At 36.9% G+C, this 21,451-nt stretch overlaps 1 protein-coding gene across 1 annotated transcript; it reads right to left on the bottom strand.

The window, feature by feature from the left end:
• Nucleotides 1-2,857: 2,857 nt before the first annotated feature.
• Nucleotides 2,858-19,527, bottom strand: LOC140302378 (prepronociceptin-like). Its single transcript, XM_072381205.1, has 3 exons — nucleotides 19,446-19,527; nucleotides 6,103-6,233; nucleotides 2,858-4,385 (listed from the first exon to the last, which is right to left on the bottom strand). The coding sequence occupies exons 2-3, from the start codon at nucleotides 6,220-6,222 to the stop codon at nucleotides 3,771-3,773; spliced, it is 735 nt and encodes a 244-aa protein (XP_072237306.1). The 5' UTR covers nucleotides 6,223-6,233; nucleotides 19,446-19,527; the 3' UTR covers nucleotides 2,858-3,770.
• Nucleotides 19,528-21,451: the final 1,924 nt, after the last annotated feature.

The following is a 21,451-nucleotide window of genomic DNA, read 5'->3' as shown; positions in this document are numbered from 1 at the left end:
ACTTCCGGTCTCAACCTTCAAAGTTAAAGCAGTCAAGGTTGTCTTGTCTTGCGTTAAAGGAGAACAAAAATCAGTAAACTTGACATTTATGGTTTAGTTTAAATACGTTTTTATTTTTTAAACTTTAAGTTTTGGTATTTGGACCTCCATTGCTCAGATAAATATTGTGTTAAGGTTAAGTTATTAACATCTTTGTTGGACAGCAGTTGAGCAATCATGCTAAACATAACCTTATGTATTAAAATGTATTTAAAAATGACTTTTTAACCTATTGGATAAAGTTAATAGATACACATTATCTTAATCAATTACTATCTGATATGTTCTGCATCTTTGCTTGTCTGAAACTAATTTAATTGAAGTAGATGACACAGGCAGGCTAAAAGTGCAGAAAGTTAGGTGCATCAGTGCAAATACTGGAGTAAGTATTTGGTTGTTTTTTAGTGTCCAGGTGTGTATTCCGGGATTGTGGTTTTAAAGATCTTTGCAATTTGTTGCAAACAGAGGATGTTTATCCCGTGTGTGAGATAGTTGCGAAGCCAGAGTGGCTGAATAAGTGGCAGAACGCAAATGGCTTCCAGAAACCCAGGCGTTTATTAACAGAGTGCATGTTGCAACAAAAAAAAAAAAATGTATTAACACAAACTACATAACTTAACTAAACTAATAAAAGTAAAGATATCTGACCTCAAACATACCAAAAATAAGCTACATGCACCCAGCCACATAGTCATGGCCCTCCCCTTGCTCAGACAAAAGGTCAGGTCTTAAATACCCTTCGGATCCTCATCATAAAATGGCTGCCTTGGACTCTTCCACCTAGACAGATAAGTAAGTTATTTTCAGGTTTACACAGTTCAATGAATGTACTAACTTGCAGTACACATCTCCGATATGCCTTATGTAAACTAATGTATACACTATACAACAGTAAACTAATGTAAGTCTTTCAACCATAAAATAAACAGAATAGAAAAACTATTTATTTAACTGAACAAAACCAAACATTGTAAGTGTGTTGCATTTAGTGACAAATGGTGTCACTCATCCACTTTGTCACACTGTGACATGCTGCAAAAACCACATGTTGTCAGAAGACAGTCTGCGGATCTTCTCAAACCAGTCCTGTGCAGCCTCAAATGAAAACAAACCAACTTCATTCTAAAGCAGCATTTTAATAATGAATTCAGAGAGATGTGTCTATGTTTTGGACTACAACAGGCCTCACATTTTCTTTGCCATGTAGGCAAGATCAGTGGTAGAGCTGGCAGGATCAGCCAAGGGATTAATACTTGAATGAAGGAAAAAAAAAAAAAAACAAAGAGAGAAAGAAAATAGGAGAGACACTGACTGATTGTTGCATTTTTCCGAATGACGTCTAAAGATTTAGTGACAAATGTTGGTAGACCCTGAAACTATCTCCTTCCATAGCTGCTAGACAAAATATATTTCAAAGAATTCACCCATCCACATGTCAGCAACAAAATTAGCTGCATACTGTCATACAAGCAAAACAGAGTGAATGTTTCTCTGACCGAAGAGGCAGATGGCATACTGTGCACATGTTTCAATTTATTCCAGTGTTTGGCCTTTCAGTTGCTTTGATTAAGACTGTATGGCTGTCTGAAGAAAAAAAAAAAAACTAAAATGTTTCCAACACCTGGTTGAAACTGACAAATATCAACATTGCCATTTATCAGGACTGTTGGTGAACTGGCTGTGCTTGAAGACTTTTGGCTTCTGTGGTCACATGTGCAGTCGACCCTGCTCAATAGTGACCACTTGGAGATGCTGAAAGGTACTGGAAATATTTTGTGAATACTGGCACACCATCCTGTTTTTATGAATATTTACAACATGTAGAAAATGATCTTGTCTGAAATGCTTCCCTGTGCTTGACAAATGAAGGAGGAACTCCCATGGGTCTTGATTAGGCTGCCAGTCTCTGCTACAGGGATTATAGAGCCTCATAGTGTCAAGCAACTGCACTTGAAGATGTATTTTGTTTTTCTTCTGTGAGCTGGTAGTTTGCAACTGACGGGGACATGTTTATTCTATAATTATTCTTAAAAAGGAGGAAAAATCTTTGTATGTTCATTTATCATGAATATGTCTGTTTCTAAATACTTTACACGAAGAAGTACCAGACAGGAAGAATAACTTTGGTATGATCTTTATGAAATTGTACCTGTAACCAAGGGATTACTTAGGATTTGTTACAAGGAGCGAGTCAGTTACATCACATTCACTCTAACAAAACCAGATCAGAGTAACCTTTAAATTTATTTGACTGGTATGGTTGTCACAAAGTACAATAATATATTCCCCCCTTGTTAATAATGTTTAATGTCTTTCGGAAACACTGGTGTTACTGATGTATGTAAAACAAACGTGTCTTTTTCTGTGTAAAGTTTTAACAGAAACTAATAGCTTATCCTCTTATGTCTTCTAATCATTTGGCTTACTATTGTCTTTTTTCATTCACTTAAGTAAGCTAAACTGAAAGTTTTGTAATAGATGTCTTGGGAAAAAGCTGCATCACCCACCCTTTAATGGATGTCTGTAAGAAGCCGCTACTACATATATATATATTAACATCTACACCTGGCGACTTGATGGTTTATTGTAGAAAATCCAATGAGCACCTATTAATAGATGACCGGTATTTAGAAGTACCTCATGACTTGCAAAAGCCAGCCAAAATAATTTTATAAAAAGATATAAAAAAGCATAGTTCTCCCATAAAATCTAATTTAATGAAGTAGCACAACCATTATAAATGGCTCTGTAAAGGACACCATGATGATTAAGAACAAAATACTAAAAGACACAGAATCAGTTGCTGCATGACAAGCCATGAAGGAAATAGTAAACTATATTTATTGACATGTTTAAATTCAGCTATTTACAAGTTCTCATGCTGTGCAACCAAAACACTTCACATCAGTACAGTTCAAAGACAGCTTGTTCACACAGGATTGTGACATCGAAACACCAGAGTCAGTCAAAGATTATTCTCACATGTACATGACATGACCAGTGTCATAAGTATGAATGACTGCTGCGTGCTGTCTAATCTTATGGTTAATCATTCATTTAAACTGCCTGAGTCACTCTGTCTCAGGTATATTTTGGAATACATATAAACCAATACATTTTAACTGTGTTTTAACACATCTTCCTTTATTCCACACAAATCACATACAGTATTACTGCTGATATTCTTCTAACCAAGATGCCAGGATATAAAAAAAAAAAAAACACTGGTATTATCCTTTAATAAAGACTGATGTTTGCACTTGGCCACTAGGTGGAGGTATAATAAAGATATATAAATAAAGACTTTCTTCAAAGCCCATGAGAGGTTTTGGTAGAATCAAACTGATATGTACCCAATAAGGGTCATGGAATAAGAAGTCTAAACAACTGCGGGATCCAGAGCTGGATAGGGGCCTCAGAGATACCATTAAATACAGTTTCAGCTGGAGCAAAGTTTCCAGTACTCTCCATGGAGCATCAAGGTGGATAGACATGTTTACAACAGTGTCTGATGAATTGACTTAAATAAAAGGGATGGAAAACAGAAAAGGCAACCTGACATTGTGGGACAACAATGACTCCAATAGGAGTCTTCATTTTTTAGCTAAATTTTTGGTAAGTTACTTACAGTAGATTCAGTAGGTCAACTTTGATTTTACCACTTACAAAACAAGATCTGTGAAAACCCATCCGGTGATTCTTTTACGACAGGCGCTCCGAGGTGTATTCTGCTAAACTTCATTCTGTTGGGAGAGGTCTGACATGCTGTTGAACTCTGTGGCCCGAGTGGTCATCCCCAGATACTGCTTCAGGAATTCACTGAAACGTTTTTGGTTGTTCCACTTGCGTGCTGACTTCCGAATACCGATGAAGCCACCATACCTCTTCTGGTATGACCTTCCTGGAGACATCAGTCTCCTGTAGCCGTGCCTTCCTTTGACAAAGCCACCAAACCTCTTGGAGATGCTCAGCCCCGCATCACCCAGTCCTCTTGTTGCCACACCAGCATCCTCCCCTTCCTGCCCTACTTCATCTTCTTCATACTCATTCTCAAGGGACAGGGCATTATGGGAATCATAGGCAGTGCTCAGCTGACTGCTCTTGCCACCCAGATCCCTCTCGTTCATGTTGAGTGCCCGGGCCACATGGTCGAACCTTTGTAGAGCAGGTAGTAACAGACCTTCAGCCATCTGTTCCTCTTCCTCTGGAAAAATTGCTTCTGCCTCCTCTTGAGATCTTTTCCTTGTGGTGCCTTCTAGGGAGGAAATGGGTGACGACAGAGCTTTACGACATAGATCCCAGGAGAAGGAAGGGGACACTTTGCCTTCACATTCAATGAGACACACCTGGCAGAAACAAAGGCAAGAAATCATCCACAATTTATTTTTGTAGACGGTTCAAAGAATCAAACCTATGTTCCAGAAAGAAATACTGGAATTTACCATTAATGAAAGAAAATTTAAATTCTTCACACAAATTCTTGAGCACACCCATTGATAAATGGAAGGACCCCTATGTAGGAATAGAATCCCCCACTAGATAGGCTGCCATTTTAATAATTCTCCATCATGTAGAGGATTACAATGTACAACATTGTAAAGCTACATAAATAGCTAACAATTTATGTGAGGAGGTACCTTATCAAAATTGCATTTTGAGCTTGAATATTTCAAATAAGGATTGTTTTCTTCTTTAAAAAAAACATTTTGTAATCTGAACAAGGAATCAATTAGACGAATCAAAGGGCTTCAGACTAACTTACTCTATTGGTGGTAGTTAGGAGCACCAGCACGCAAATTTAGAAGCACAGATTTTAGTAAATGCCAGACTTTTCATCAGTACATTGTATACCAACTCTTTCTATCTACGATATACTTATGCTTGATCAGGGAGTCCTTCTGCCACTGTGCAGGCTACTCTCATGGCATCATTTTTCAACCTGCAATGTATTTCCTTGCTGTTGGTGTAATTGTCAGGAAACATCTCTGAGTGTCATGAAAAAATGTTTCTGCAGTTAAAATGTTGTAGTTTATCTCCTAACCATGATGTTTTCCTTACCTAACCAAGTACTTACTAACCCTAACAAGTCACTTTTTATTTTCTAACCTCAATCAATTACTTTTAATTCATAACAAAGTCAGAATAAAGAAACAGCAAGTGAGAAACATCAACCTTACATTAATCTAGCCCTAATAGGACTTTAATCTTAAACCAAGTTGAAACATATATACGTCTCCGAAATATGAATCATGCAAGTACACATATGTGTGTTATTTCATTACAGAATATATGGATCAAGAAGGACGTTTGTACAAAATAATCAAATTGCCTCAAGCACTCTCTCCAAAAAGCAGCTTAATATGGAGTGTCTGGTACTTAAATTGTTCACAAGTAAAATGCTTTTCAGCCAGAAATGGTAAAAAGGAAAACATGGAAAAAAAAGGCTACAAGCACATGGATTACAAAAAAATTGGACAGTGAGTCAGTAGATGCCTGTTAATGAGACAATGAGACAACAGTCGTCATGCCGCGTACATCCAATTCACTAAGCTCAGCTGAGGTGCCGTTAAATACCACTGTGAACTGAGTGCCTAACACTAAGAGTTAAGAGCTTGATATTTTAACTCTTAAATGTCTTCTAGTGTGCTGCCTGTAAAATGTCTGAGACAGAGAGAAACAACCACTGGTCAAAGAGAGGAGAAACATACATCTATCCCCAGGAATCAATTAGCCACAGCAAATTAAAATTCCAAGAGGGTTATTTTTTTTAATCAGTCAGTGAATCTTTGAGAGGGCAGGGTGAGTACAAGAAGGTGGTGTTTCCAGTTATTTCATCATCAGATGAATCCCAGCAGAGAAATTGTTTTTGTATGACTATATTTGTGCGTGCGCTGTGTAGTTATGTCTACATGAAATTGAATGAATAGCCTCCAGATTATTTTTTGTTTTCATTGTTTGTCACTACTGAAGCCAACCTTTCAGACTTTGAATGGAGGCTTCGATCTGACAGTTTGCAATGACTATGAGTGTGTGTGTACGCGTGTGTGTGTGTGAGTGGCTCACCGCAGTGTTCAAACTGAGGGGTTTGGGCAGGACTTTGCTGCAGGACAGGCAATCTGCCTGGCAGTCACTGTGTCCAGGATCACACAGACAGAGGAGCAGCAGAACTACCAAGGTCTTCATGGTCCTGCCGTCTGTTGTACAAGAAAGCAAATACACACCTTCAGTCCTACAAAGTGGTACATGATGCCTTTTACACAAACTCTCCTAAACAATTATTTGGTATTACATTTTGGTGTTTAACTTGGCTGTCTAACAGCATGAGTGTTGCTACAAGAAGAGCTATTTGACATTTATATGAGTTCAGAAGGTTCTTCTGAAGTACTGGAATAAGCAACCCCTCTATTTTTCTGCATTGCAAGAAATGCAGATGAGCATTGTTCATATAACCTTTTTTTTTACCTTTCATTTTCTATAATGTAAGTGTGCTGTGACTGGTCGAACTCATGATCGCTTCACTGGAATCCATCACTGCAACATGAAAACATTAGCAAAAATGCTGACCGTTAAAACAGCAGTTCTTTATGTTTGGCTTTAAAAAGTGGAATCAAATACTGAGGATTGGATGGATAGTGAAGCCCTGACAGTGAAGCCCGGGTTTTACTGAGCTGATATGCAGTGACAGAATTACAATGTCAATTTACTCATCAACCATCCTCCTGCTGCTTATTACGGCACTTTCTGTTGACAGTGTTAATGCAACCAGATAAAAACTCTGTGGCGGTACAATGTGTTGTCTGCTGGAGAGATTCCCTGTCCACATGACCCTCAACAAGCCTCTAAAACAGTTTGGTCTGAAAGCACCAATAATATACAGATAAGATGAGTGATCTGGATTTATAAGTGAGAAGGTCATACTGGAAGAACACAGAGAAGATTTAAAGATATCGAAAAAAGACACAAATGAGGGAAAAGAACAAGAAGTGAGTAAAGGATACATAAACTGACAGTGAGCATAGCAACTGCTGATAGTGATAATTAGGAGGAAATTAAAATGTTTGACCTTATTCTTGTAGGAGACTTTCAGTCTGGTGAGTCTGACGTCAGAAACACAACCAGAGTTTTCATCTCATTTAACAAACTCGTTAACACGCTTAATTGATGCCTCAATTTATGCCTCTGGCAACAAACTGAGTCATTGTTTCTTGCTGACAAAAACACACACAAACTCTCATCCAATCATTATACACAGCACACACACACACAGTCAACATTCAAATGGCAAAAAAAAACAACTCACAAACATGGAGATAAATGCACGTATTTTCACACGTACCCATAGGACATTGAAACAGGTACTACAACCTCTCTTTTAGCCGAAATTTGTTATTATCTATTAAAATGACATGGAAGAAAGTAAAATTAATTTGTCTTCAGTCAAACACTAATATGTCTTCTGACATGGAATTCATTAAGACTAATTAAAAACTGATAAAAAATTTAATTGCACTACGGTTCATTCTTAATCCTTAACTAACCATAAAGCAGCAACTCTTCAAAATGAATCTGTGTTATTGTGCGAAAACAATAAAAGTGTTTCTTAATTTACTTTTGTCTGATAAGAAATTGGGCTTTGACAGTGAAGGACAAAAGAGCAACATAGCCAGACAGGAATATATGGGCGGGACAGAACTGGCAGATGGCACAGGATTCAGACAAACAGCTTGGATGCATTCAGCTGACTACAACACATAGCGTCCTCCATTGTCAACTCTGACTTCGCCTTCAAAAGTAAAGGGATAATGCATAAAACAAACCTTCACATCTCCATATCTCTTGTCTCTGCTAAGGTGTGGCCAGAGGATGCAAATACAGGTTTGCCATTTATTTGTCTACCTATGGGTGAAGAAAAGTGAATAACGACATGTTCTCCCTCCAGTCTCCAAACGTGATGCCTTTTTCACTCCTGTTGAAGCTGATAATCATTCCTTTGATAACAGCTTCATGTATTCATGCATTGTGTTTGAGTGCACGAAAATGTGGAGTGTGAGCTTCAACTACACTTGCCCCTGGCTCCATTTCTGTTCACAAAAACAACATATAAGACAAAGAAGATGAGGAACGGGAGAACAACATAATCAATTCCTTTTGAGGAAAGACTCTGCAGGATAATCCACACTGTGAGCCGATTACATATCCATACATTAAGTGTTAGCAAAGCCGATCCCAATTATTCCCCAATTTTCAGTCCCCATAATGTACAGTTATGACATCAGTATGTCAAAAACACTGTTGAGGTGTGAGTTAAATGAGAGAAAATATTTTTCTAAACTCGTATTTTGCTGTGGTGGAAATGTGATGAAGATATTACATATATGTACTCTAAATCTGTAATGGACTGGTGACTCCCAGCTCCCAGGGTGTATCCCAGCTCTCACCCAAAGACAGCTAGGATAGGCTCCAGCAACCCTCACCCCACAACCCTGCATTAGATTAAGCAAATATAGGAAATGGTTGGATGAATATACTCTAAATGCAAACGTTTAATCTTCAAATAGACCTAGTGATTCACTTTTGAACAAATTTAGGCTTAGACATCCATGGACCATTTAGATATATTTTCAATCAAAACATACCTAGTTTGACTGAATCTTTCATGCATGTGCTGATTTCCATTAATCCTGTGGCAACTGAGTGTATTGTCATCATATCTGAATAGCCCCCTGGTGCTTTTCCAAAACATTTTGCAGTGCCAGCCTAACTAGGTTGTACCCAGTTAACTATGCCCATCATTTTCAACACTGCTGTGTATGTCTTTGACACATAAAACAGCAGATGGGTTCATTTTGAAGTATTCAGATGTTCAGATGAGTCCAACAGATCCTGTAACAAAATGAATAATTAAAAGCATTGTTCAGATTTTCCTCCTTCTTGGTTTTACTTCTTATTTTACCACAGTTTATGTATAATGTCCACTCTCATGCAAATAGCAAATATTCACAAACCATGGTTCCTTTCATTACTTTTACAGGCATGGCTGAATGAAGGGTGAGAAACATATAGGCTAAACTGACCAGTGACTGAATGACATTACTTAAGCAATTACTATTATATATCTCACGTGTGACTAAGGTTTTAAAGAACACAAAAACAAAGTGTTTTAGAAAATGTTTTATTTTAATGATAACACTATAAAAAACAAGGATTTCAAATATTGTTGTAGTTCAATCTCAGGGGCTCACAAATGTGTAATTCCAACTTCACCAAGTTGCTTTTGCCTCATTGCTTAGAGAGTAAGAACAAAGAACTTATAGAGTCATTCAATCAGGATAACTTTCATGGCAATTCATTCAGTAGATTTTGAGACATTCAGATGAAAGTATCCACCTCATGGTGGCACTAACAAAAAGCTATTTGGATCACTATGGTCAATATAAATCAGGTAACCAATAATGTCTGTTGACATTTCTAGTACCAGTGCCAGATACAACAGGACACCCCCAGAGGTTCTATGTCTACACCTCCTGGATGAGAGTTGTGTTGGTAGCACAAAGGAGACTGATTAGTGCTGATTAGTACTGGCAATTCCCAACACGCCTGTTATTTGAATAAATAAATTAATGAAAAAAGGCAAAGTCTGGTTCAATCACATTCTGAGGTGGTTTAAGCCCAAAAAGAAACCATATGTACAGTCATCAATTCCTTAGAACACTTTATTTGTAGAAAATAAGAAACATTGAATATGTTCTTATTAGTATTCGGGTAGGTAACCATAAGTTTAGGTTCTTAAAGTGTAAAGTAGAAAACAACATGACAGTTAAAGTTGCAGAAGCTGTTAAAAAAAGCACAACTTGTCAACCATGGAATAAGTCCTGTAAAGCTTGAGAAAATGCTTCACCACTTTGCTAAGACTAACGGTCTCTTTATCCAACACGACAACAACAGCCCAGCACTCAGAAATTCTCAAACCAACTCACACTGTGATATTAACGTTTTCTTCCCTTTTACCCCCCATTATTGTCATTTTCTCATTAAAAAAGGGGAAATATGAAATAAAGTACTCCCAGCCCAAAGCAGGATTTAAAGCTGGATTATTTATGCATGGCTGAACAGAGGAGCTGTGTGCATCTGTTCTGGAGAGTGTTTTTATTTTGAATAGCTGGTCTGCAGGTTACTGCTGAACCACGATACTCTCAAATTCCCATCAGTGCACAAAAACGGCCGCTCTGCTGAATTTTTACCTGTGTTTTCTCTACAACCAACTGTATCAAACGCTCCATATACCTCCATAGTGTGATCACCTAATGTATACCTGTTTTACACACTTGGTTTTTGACAGTCATTATTTTATTTCTGTTACACAGTTCAATTCTTTTGAAATGTGTGAGGATGCATTGGATTTATGTGAGAACAAGCAGCTTAATTTGTCTAGATTTTGTAAAATGATGCAGCTCTCTGCAGCACTTGTGCTGCTTACAAATTTCTCTTCAGGGACAAAGATGTAAATCTTGAAAATTATGACTGATTTAATGATTAAGGTCATCTATGTTTTCGTGCTAGAATGTGCATGTTTGCTGTTATTGTTATTACACCAATCTAAGTCCATAGTTATTGAAAGATTACCTTAAATTCATCATTTTAAAACAGCCCTATTAAGTGATTTAAACTTGTTAAACAATGGCTCCAAGCTTTTTAAGCAGAGAAGACAGGCGTTTTAAAGCTAAATAATGAACTACTCAATAATTAGAGCATATTCTTGATGTTAGCATTGTTAGTAGATGAGTCACTTTGACAGGTAATTAAATGTTATTTAGTCTTCTTCCAGCAGCCATCTGTTTGAAAAGTCAGTTTGATTGACAACTCTTCCCAGGCCCACTCAAAATACATTGTGTTCTTTGCTGTGATATTGATGTCTACCTGGCATATTAGCAGAGTGGCCAGTGATTTGACACATTTCAGGACTGCAGGATCCATGCTACCAGTCAGAAGGATTAGAAGTACATAACCTAGATTTGAAACCTCCCTATATACATATGCTACATACTTACAGTATATATTTTATCTGTCATCACTCCTCTTTTTCCTCAAAGACAAAAAGACCTTATTATAGTTTCTCACTTTCACTCTTTTGAATTCACTTAAAAAGGACGAAAATCCGCCCTGAAATATCCTCAAAGTCGGAAATTTCCCAATATTTTTGGAAATTAAAAAAAGGAAATGGAAAAACAACCATCAAATCTTATTTATGCTGTTTTACAACTTTCTACATGCGCGAGAGATAAATGAAAAATCAGACCACACAGTAAGAATATACTTCTGATACAGTTTCTGGTCACACCAGCTGCAGAGAAGCTTACAGATGTTTCTGCTGAGTCATTTATGAGACCCCATGAGTGTTCTCACAGAATATTACCTCTAAATCAGACTTTGGAGAGGCAGTTGAAGCCATTAGAGACAGACATGCTAACGTAAGTTGATTTTCCTTCTCAATGCAACTAATCACCTCAGGTTGATTGATGGTTGAGAGGTTGCTAACACATATTTACAGCAGGGTCTCGGAATCATTTCTCATTGATTTTTATTCATGTTTTGAGATCATGGTTTACTGTAATTTCTTACCTTTCATTTCCACTTGAACCAGTTTGAACTTTATTTTCCATTTCCACTACCATTTCCTGTCTGACTCTCTGGTTATTGAAGTTTTATAAGTATATATCTAAACACATGGTGTTAAAACATTAATAGGTGTTTTCATAGTTTTTGGTGTCTATTGACTTTTCTACAAATTTTTGTGATTTTGATGAGACAAAAGACTAATGTATTATGTCAGAATGTTGTGAGGCATCCCAATAAGCTGCTGATAGTTGCTTACAACAATAGACAAAATAATCAGTTGTCATTATGTTCATTTTTGGTCCCAACAACCACCATCTTTTAGGTTGCAAACATCATGGCTTCCCCCTGTTATTGATTTAATTTCTATTACATAATAAGATTGTACTTGGCACAGAACAGAAAATCTGAAAATCTATTAGCTGTTGTTTTACATCCATTCACTTCTTTAAAAAAGTTGCTCATAGAACCATTATTTTCAGTGGTTAAATGGATTATTCCAAGGGTGTTACCATCAATGTTACCAAATTACTTTTATCATGTTTCTTACGTGGAGTGCTTAATTTTTCCTTAATCTTGATATACAATAGATTATCAAATTACCTGATTTGTAATGATTGAACATTTACTGATTGATGTTTTGAGATTCTTGTTTTTTTTCTTGTTGCTTGAACTGTAGAACGTAGACTAGAATGATCACGCTTTCAATCTAGCTTTTAAAAGTCTGGCTTTAATGGGACTAACAGTTGATGTTGATTCTTTTCTGACATGTTAATGTACTTTGTGTTACATTTTGAAACACAAACGATTTTATCTCACACAAGAATGGACTAGAATGTTCTATTATTTAGTGGCGTTAAAAATGAGCAGATATTCATTGTTAAGTAGGCAATCTCTGAAAAAGTCCATTTTAGCTGAAACCACAACATTTTTCTAACCTAACCAAGCAGTTTTAAAACTAGCCACACAACAGCTAAAAGTACAGTGTATGGGGTTTTGAATTTACCTCTGTAGTTTTTACACCCAGGTAACACAAAAAAAGGATAAATCATGTTCTTCTGTCATGGTCAGATAGATCTTTTACATAGATTTCACATATGGTCTAGACCTGTCAGATATGGACAGCTTGTGTCTTTTTTTTGCATCTTCTTGTGATCTTCTGGTGGCCTTTTTCTTTGACGACAGATTTTTGAAGTATTGTTCTGCACTGGTTTGGATTCTGTGCTGCTGAGATGATTTTTGCAGGTAACTCTCGCTCTTTTTCACATTACGGTAACAGAAAAGTTGTTTGCACGTGGGAGCAGCTTTCCAAACCCTTAGAATAAGACCCCAAATCCAGAGGAGTTGAAGACAAGACATCCAGGATGTAGAACAGGAACAAAACTGAGACTTTTAACCATTTCTTCCCTTGATAATATTGGAAAATATGATATCAATAGCAGATAAAATGAATGAGCTTGGAGCTCTCATGAGGATGCAGCAGGAATATCAGGAAGACAATATTACCTTATAAGACCTCCCTACTCAGCTTTAAGACTATATGGGCAGAGAGAGTGGTATGAGTGAAAGAGGAGGGATTATAGTGCTTGTTAACAATGGATGATGTAATCTTATATACAACACTGAGATGGAGGGTCTCTGCAATGAACCGTTGGCTGTGTGTTGACTGTCAAATTAAGTTGTTGTCAAGCTAAGAAAAGAAAAAAGATTAAATTAATTTGAGGTGACTCCACCTCCTCCAGCAGGAGTACCCTCCCCATGATAGTAGGCTTCTGTAAGATTATGTCTGCTCTTACATTTTAGCTATGAAAAACAACAGTGATCAGGTTTGCATTTTGCCTTTACCATTTGCAAGGTTGCCTCAACGCACCTTGTCCAGCTCTTCTTATAGCTACATCCTTGTGTGAAGACAAAGTGAAGACATGGGAATGAAAAATCTTTGCTAAAAGACACCAGTCCCTGCTATCAGTTTGGTCTCAAGAAATATTACCATGATGTTGCTTCTACATTCTACAAGTCAGCAAAAAAGGAGAATGAAGAAAAGTTTGGGACTTTTTGCTCAATCAACAACATTTGTCAGGATCCAGTTCTCTTATGGTGCAGATATATAAGGGAAAAGAGGAGCACTGGGGGCAGTAAACAGACATAAAGAAGGATCTGTGAAATCCTTGCAGCACAAATGGGTGGAAAGAGACCCCACTGTGTAAGGAACATTGTATCCTTGGATTAACTCCACATGTTCACAGCCAAATCAGTGAGGCTGTGAGGGCTGTTTGCAACAGCACAATATGGGGTGCGTCCCGTGATCCAGCACTCCGTGTCCTCATTCCATTTTCCCCATATAGCATTTGAGTCAAAATGGTTTGCAAGGGTCAAGGAAGTATGCTCATAAAGAAGATGAGGTGTACCATGTTCTACAGGGAATCAACAAATTCAGCAATACTGAAGAGAGGAGATAGATTAAAGAGGATTTTTGGGGCCATTAGATACCTTAAGCATGGACTGGGGAGTTGGAGTTGCTACTCAGGAAAGTGTAATACTTGGTGTATTTATCATTCTTTTTGTTGGTGTTTTGTTGAGCTATATGTTAAAGTTTGTGTCTTTTTTCTTGGATTTTCTTTGTTTCTACACAGACTGGGCCTTTATTTCTTACGTACTGTGTAGTACACACAGTTCTTCATCAGTTTACCCCAAACAGACCACCTGTATTGAGATGAGAATTATCTTAATTTCTATATTTTAAGTTCATAAAACAGAAGACAAGATATCCTTTTCTATACTCAGTATACCTTTTTTTCTTGATATTTTTCTCTCTCTCATTCCATTGTGTCAATGTGTACATTTTAATGCACAGCAATATTCCAATATCAAACCGATTAATACATCAGTCTAGCTAAGACACTGCCATGTAAATACCATTTTCTGACCACCTTGATAAGCTAGTTTTTCTGAGTAGGTAATAAACAAATTAAGCTTTGTGGAGCAAGCTGATCTTGGTAGCATTATGTAGCTATGTGTACATTTTTGGCACACTATTACATCCTACCATACGATCAGCTTTTTCTTTCTTTTCCTTTCTTGGTAAGAGTTTACTTTTGCAAATCAAAGTGTCTTTATTTCTCTCAAGGTGACGTGAAAAGTGTGCCCAAGGCTAAACACAAACATTAGGTTGATTATTCCCACCTTAAGGTTAGTTCCTGACCTCATGAAGGTTTCCTGGCAGAATTAAATAAGAGCACACACTTGTTAGTAATGAGTCTCAGACGTACATGCCTGAAGGCAAAAACGGAGTACTATTAATAGAGCTTCAGTTTCAGAAATACAGTTGTCTGATATTGTGACTGTTGCTACAGCCACTTGTAAAAGTTGTATTATCAGAACTGCTCATCAGTCTTAGAAAGTAAGCTTTTTACTTACAAAGTAATGTCTTAGAATACTTAGATTTACCTTTGACATAATTAATGCTGTTGTTGTAGTTTTGCATGCAATTGGTTACCTTTTCAAATGAGCAGTTCTTTCCAGTAAAACATGACTAAGTGTCCCTGGTCCTTTTATTAGCAATAAACAAAACAAATCTCAGGCGCATTCCCATCGTTGATGTTTTGCTCTTTGGCAGAAGCTGCTCACGAGCACAGGCCTTTTTACTGGCAGGGGGTCTCATAGATTCCAATGGTTGTGTCAGCACACGTTATTAGGATTACAAGACGTCACAGTGGACAGGTTTATTAAGCCTTGATTTTATCCTCCATAACAAAACTGCGCATAGAACTCTTTCTCTGGTGCAATCGTGTTCAATAAATTCTGGAGCCACTTCACATGGTATTAAGGAAGTGATGTTCTATCTGTGTGAGACCAGGCTGGTCGTAGTGCACATTCAAAGGTTGTTTGGAACAGCCACTGCTTTTCCACATTGGAAGATTAATTCATTTTAGTGTACGAATCAATGTATAGAAAATAACTTTATGTTTTAAAGAATATCAGGCTTAGAATGAAAAATGCTTTCTTCCCTTATTTTCAATCAAAACCAAAATACATAACACCAATATATATTATCTGTCTTTCTGCATCTGTTTAAAATGTATAACAATGAATTAATTAGCAACTGATTAAAGCAATCTGCCTCAGGAGGAATGGGATGGTTTCAAATACATAAATTTTGGGCTGATATATTAAATTCATTAAATACATTTTTTAATCTTATGTGCTTAAGGAAACAGTTAATTAAACTTTTGGGAGTTTGTCCTATGTTTATATTACTAAAATAAACAGAAAGTGTCCTAATGAGCCCTCGGAGCAGTTTATCATTCCTAATTGGGTGCATTTAATAAATTAATAAAATATTCACTATTTAAATAAATATGCACACAATAATGATGTAATTTTTATGCTAGTTAACTTATTCCGTTGATATTATGAAACTATATTGATGATGCACAGTATAATACTGTGGAAGTTCAAAAAAGTGGAAATCAATCGATAGTATTTGTTTCTGCACATTCAGTGAGGTGCAGTACACATTTCACCCCCAGAAAAAAATAGTAATTGGTGAGGCTTGAGAAGAATCTAAAAAATCTAGCTCAGGTGGCCAAACCTCGCGTTCATAGAAGGAGAATTTGGAGAAGAGCTTTAGGATTTTGCAAGGTTTCATGGACTTAATAAAGCAGAAAATTTATGTAAAAAACTTCAAAAGAAAATCCATGACTTGAGGGTTATGTGACTTGGCATGAAATTATCCCTCTTTTCAGTGCAGAAAAGCCTATAGAGTCTTTCTGGATTCCCCTCAGAATAAACAAGCACTCCTCGTTTTCATTAAAGCTGAAATGTATTGTATCTAACATTTAGGGTGATTCAAAGTTATGCGTTTTCATCACATTAGAGTGATTAATTAACTATTAATTAAATTAACTATATCCTTATATCCATTCATTTATATCCTAGAGGCGCCATCCCCTGTGATTTTTTGTAGGCACCATAGTTTTTATTACAAGCTACAAATATAACAATTAAGGCCTACCCTTATTTTTTTCATTATTTAAAAGGACAAATGCAGACACATTTGGAAGGCAGGTCTTGAGAAATGAAAAAAGAGAACTATATAGAGAACTTCAATAAAATCTAATGATGAACAAGGGCCATGTTAAAACAGAGTCAGGTTATCAAAAGATCAGAGACAAACAGAATTGCTGAAAAACAATAGAAGGTGAAAATGGTGAGGAAAACAAACTGACGGATACCAGGAGGATGGAGAGACAAGGCTGCATTCACACAGAGCACACAAGAACCTATGATGAAAGAATTAAAAGGTTGGGATATTAAAGCAGAAAAACTAGCCAGAACTAAAACCTGATCTGTCATGACATGAAAGGGGAGAGTGAGGCGGTGCTCAAGTGATTGCAATTTTCAGTTTATACTTCTAAATCTCGCTACATCTTACATCGTTAACCTTTAAATTTGGCTGTGGTTAAATGGCTAAGCCCCGTGACTTTACTTGTCAAAGTCATTGTTGGTCACTCAGCAAAACAACATTCATCTTCATCATATAACAAGTATATACACTGCAACAAGCAGTGCTCACTTTGATAGAGATTAGTATAACAGCTTTTTAAACGTTTTCTGCAAAGTTCTGTAACATAATGGCCCCCACGTTACTTTATTAACACGTTTTTTTCAAAACATGACAAATCCCAACATCACTTCTTAATCTAAGTTCTGCTACAGATGTATCTATACATAGCTTAACACCTGGCAAGGTAGTGAGAGCATAAAAGAAAACTACTTTTATCCAAAAAATAAGAATAATAATTAATACTAAACTTTCTTGGTTCCTTAACACCACACATGTCAAGTTGAGGCTAGCTTTGTTGCCAGGATCAGCGGTTCTCAAAAAACACCTGGAGACACATATAGCTACTTCATATATTAGTTGGATAAATTCTGATTCATCAAATTGTCATTTTTAACAATCTATTAAAAAACAAAACTAAACAAAAAATGTATCTCAGTCACGTAGCTTTGCCTCATTAGTCCAGTTATAAAATGGTTCGGACACATAAAGAGCACAGGGACCTGCAGCAAAAAATATGCCAGATGTGCCCCATCAGATGTAATCAAAAAAATTTGTAGGACTCCTTTTAATCTTTTTGCTCCCCCTTGAACCTGGCATTCTTTTTCCAGTGAATGGGCAAGTGCCGAAAGTCAACAATAAAGTCTACTAGAAATGTATTCAAATTTCCAATGAAATTCTAGATTCAGAATCACTACATGTAAAACATTTTAGATTCCAACATCAGTTATTTAAATGACAGCTGAAAGTAGTCTGCGGGTATCTACTGTATGAAAAGTAACACTGCTTATAAAAGTCACAAACTGTTTCATAGTATTTGTAATAATTAACCGAGAGAAATTTTAGTAATGAACAACTTGACAGGGAATTATCATAGAAAACACAGGAATCTTCAGGCAAAATGTGTCTGAAGGTCTAACATAATCCACTGATGAAATGAGTTGTGCAAAATCTTACCCTGATTAACCAACATACACTTACCCAAATAGCCTTTCATTACTCTGTCTTGAGCTGCAGTGTTAATGCAAAGAAGATGTTTCGGTGAAAACTCCCCGTTCATTCATAGAACCAGCAGTGAGTGCAGCAGTAAATCAGATGTTAACGACTATGACTAATCAGGACCAGCAATTTATGACCTTTTCCTTCCTCTTTCTGAAATACCACCGCACTTCAGATAGTGCCTCCTCACCTCTGTTGTGTACATTATTTCTGCCTTTTAACCCACTTAGGCTGATAGGACTTAAGTGTAGACATCACGGTGATGCACTGATTCAATCAAACTCAGAATCTGCAGCATGAGGGATTGTTTCAACTCAATCTGTGTCATTAAGCCACCTGTTTGCAGCCGCAGTTACCACCAGGGTAGGTTAAACCCTTTAAACTCTAAGCCTTTTCTTGAAATTTACACCAAAAGAACGTACCTAAATTCAGTTAGTGACAACGGCACAACTATAAAAACAACAGAACAGAACAGCAGCACCAGCCTCTATGGATAGCTGACAGCTCAGAGATTTCTGAAATTATGTATGTTCCTAATTCTTATTACCAAGCCAGATAAACATTTGGAAAACCCTCTCATCAAATTAAATAGTTGTTAGAGAGAAATTAGAGTTAACTGTCTTATAACAATGTTTTAAAGATACTGATGTTAAATTTCCAACTACAGGTCTATCAGAGAAAGAAGCCCAACAAATGCTATCTCAGTTTTAGTCATGGTAACACAAGGCAGCTTCAATCAATATGTCGTGCTTGTAATCTTAGTTAAGATGCTGTAAGTTTCTTAAATAAAAGCTTAAGTTCATATTTCTTTAATCAGTGTCCAAAATATCTCAAGTCTCAGAAGGTCACAGCATTGCAATGTACCAACAGGTGTGAACAAATAACAAATGAAGAAGACTGATTTGGAATAATCAAGTATGACACTCAACAAGGCAAAAAAGAAAAAAAAGAGCATCTTTGTTTCCTTTCTCCCTCCGTGTGCCATTGTTTCTGTTAAATTCAGAAATGCCACCTCTGTTAAAGCCAGCTAAAGGGATGCAAAATTATCTATTCTATACAATAAAAAGCATTGCTTCTCAAAATAATCTAAACCAGTGTAGCAACAAATCTGTGATTAGTGAAAATAATCTATAAAAATGCAAAAGTAAAAGGTTTTTTATCAGAGGTCAAAGGTCATGCTGTTTCTTTTCCTCTTCCACAGTCTCTCCCTTTCTCCCCAGAATCCTCTTACCTGTGTTGGGTGTGAGATTGTGTGTGCCGATGTGGAGTCCGCGCAGATTTGTCAGAGTATGTTTCCTTCCTTCTGTCTCAGCGTGGTTTCTCTGGCTACGTGGAGGTTGGAGGCAGCTGCTCTTATAGAGACCCACCCCTTCACTTCTACCTCCTCCTCTGATTCTCTCTCCCTCTCTTTCAAAAGTCCTTCTTTCATTACAGAGATGGGGAGAGGAATGAAAAACATAGAGAGAGGGAGGAAGTAAAAGATGGGGGGCAAGGGGTGAAGGAGATGGAAGGGACACAGCAAGAAGAGAAAGATAGGATGAAGAGAAAAATGAATGGAGAGAGGGGATAAGGAAGATGGAACAATTAAAGAAAGAACGAGGGAGGGCACTAAAAAAAAGAGAGGACTGAAGAGAAAGGTCAGATAAAAGATATCACATTAGATGTTATATTACCTAAAAATATTTTAGATTTTTTTAGCTTTTCTGGTTGAATCAGATGGTTAAAACAGCATTATTAATTCTCAAACTAGCTACTAAGTATGATGACCTGTTAACCACTATTGAGATGATGTCCCATTTCACAGAAATGTCCCTCCTGTTATTCTTTCCTCATAATATCTATGTACAATTTGCCATCTAGTAATCACAAATCAAAACAATTTTTTATGAATACTTAATTAACACAGACCTAAAGTTCGTATCATGGTTGTGATTAAACCACAAAAGTCATTGTCTGCTTATCAAAATTACATATTTTGAAAATGAAAACAATGAGTTTGCCTTAAAATGGTTTAGATTTATAACTCTAAATTGTTGCCTTATTGAGTGTGAGTATGTCTATGAATATGCAAAGTGACTGCCTTGATCTCCAGCACTTGCTGGCAGCACAGCAAAACTACTCAAGTAGCCAAGCACCCGATCTCACCTGTGTGCAGCCTATGTGTCTTTGCTGCTTCTGAGCTGAAAAGCCCATGAGCATTGCACTCAATGCATGTAAGTTAGCAGCCCTGCTCATAATCAGCTGTTATGTCCTCCTAATATAAGTTACCAAACACCAGCTGATAAAATTGTAAAGCAAAATGTTCATATTATCTCTAAGGCAGGATTCACACAATGCTTTAATACTCAACAGTGGGCGGATCCCATGCTTTAAATTCGAGCCACAATCTGTCGCAAGATCAGACGCATGACTTGTAAGGTGATTTGATTGGCTTGCAAAAAGTTGAACAATTCAATTTTCCACCGCAAGCTAGTGAATTCAAGTTGGCAATGATGTCAAATCGGCATCGGTCTCCATTCAAAGTGAATAAGAAATGGAGGCCAATGCCCAAAACACATACATGTGAATTTAGCCATACTGTTACATTTCTAGTACTAAAAGCCACAGAAATTGTAATACATGAGAATTCTGATACTTCCATCTGTCTGTAACCTTTTGTAATTCAGGCTCCTATTCTTGTGAAGAGCTCTCTAGTTCAAACTTATGGTTAAATTACCCAAATATTAGACCTGGCACTTGCACTGCATAGCAGAGTCCAATGAGACAGGGCAGGTAGTTTCATCAGCTTGTGTGCCGAGATGAGGGCAAGGTCAGATTAGCATATTTATAGAGTCATATCCAAGCCAATTCAAGGCCGTGAAAGGTTTTCTCATGGCTAAATATTGAAAATGTATAAGTTTGAGGAACACAGATGAGTTTTAATGGTGCCGGTGGACTTGAATCTGATGAAACCAACACCGTCCTAGAAATGGATTTGGCATCCCACACTGGCTGCAATTCCGAGTGTAGTTGAAGAATGGGTATTGTGTTAGTGATCGTTTACAGCTACAAGACCAAACTTATATGAACTTATATTTACATTGCTTTTAATCTACAGTCCAACTAACCTTTTTCAAGTATTTTTTCATTTTCGCTGATTGTAGAATACTTTGTACATGAAACACATCCCTCTGAGAATAAATATTGATTATCTTTTCTGTATCTTATTCAATATTATGCGCTAACTAATTGAAAACC

The sequence above is a fragment of the Leuresthes tenuis genome, unplaced genomic scaffold (genome assembly GCF_036924035.1).
Source record: "Leuresthes tenuis unplaced genomic scaffold, fLeuTen1.0.hap1 SCAF_2, whole genome shotgun sequence".
In the NCBI taxonomy this organism is placed as follows: Eukaryota; Metazoa; Chordata; class Actinopteri; order Atheriniformes; family Atherinopsidae; genus Leuresthes; species Leuresthes tenuis.
The sequence above is the reverse complement of the archived record's forward strand: the minus strand, read 5'-3'. Positions and strand labels throughout refer to the sequence as shown.

Coding starts and splice junctions, on each gene's coding strand:
- LOC140302378 (XM_072381205.1), bottom strand. CDS start 6,222: ATGAAGACCTTGGTAGTTCTGCTGCTCCTCTGTCTGTGTGATCCTGGA. Junction 4,386..6,102: donor CCCTCAGTTTGAACACTGCG/GTGAGCCACTCA, acceptor TGTTTCTGCCAG/GTGTGTCTCATTGAATGTGA.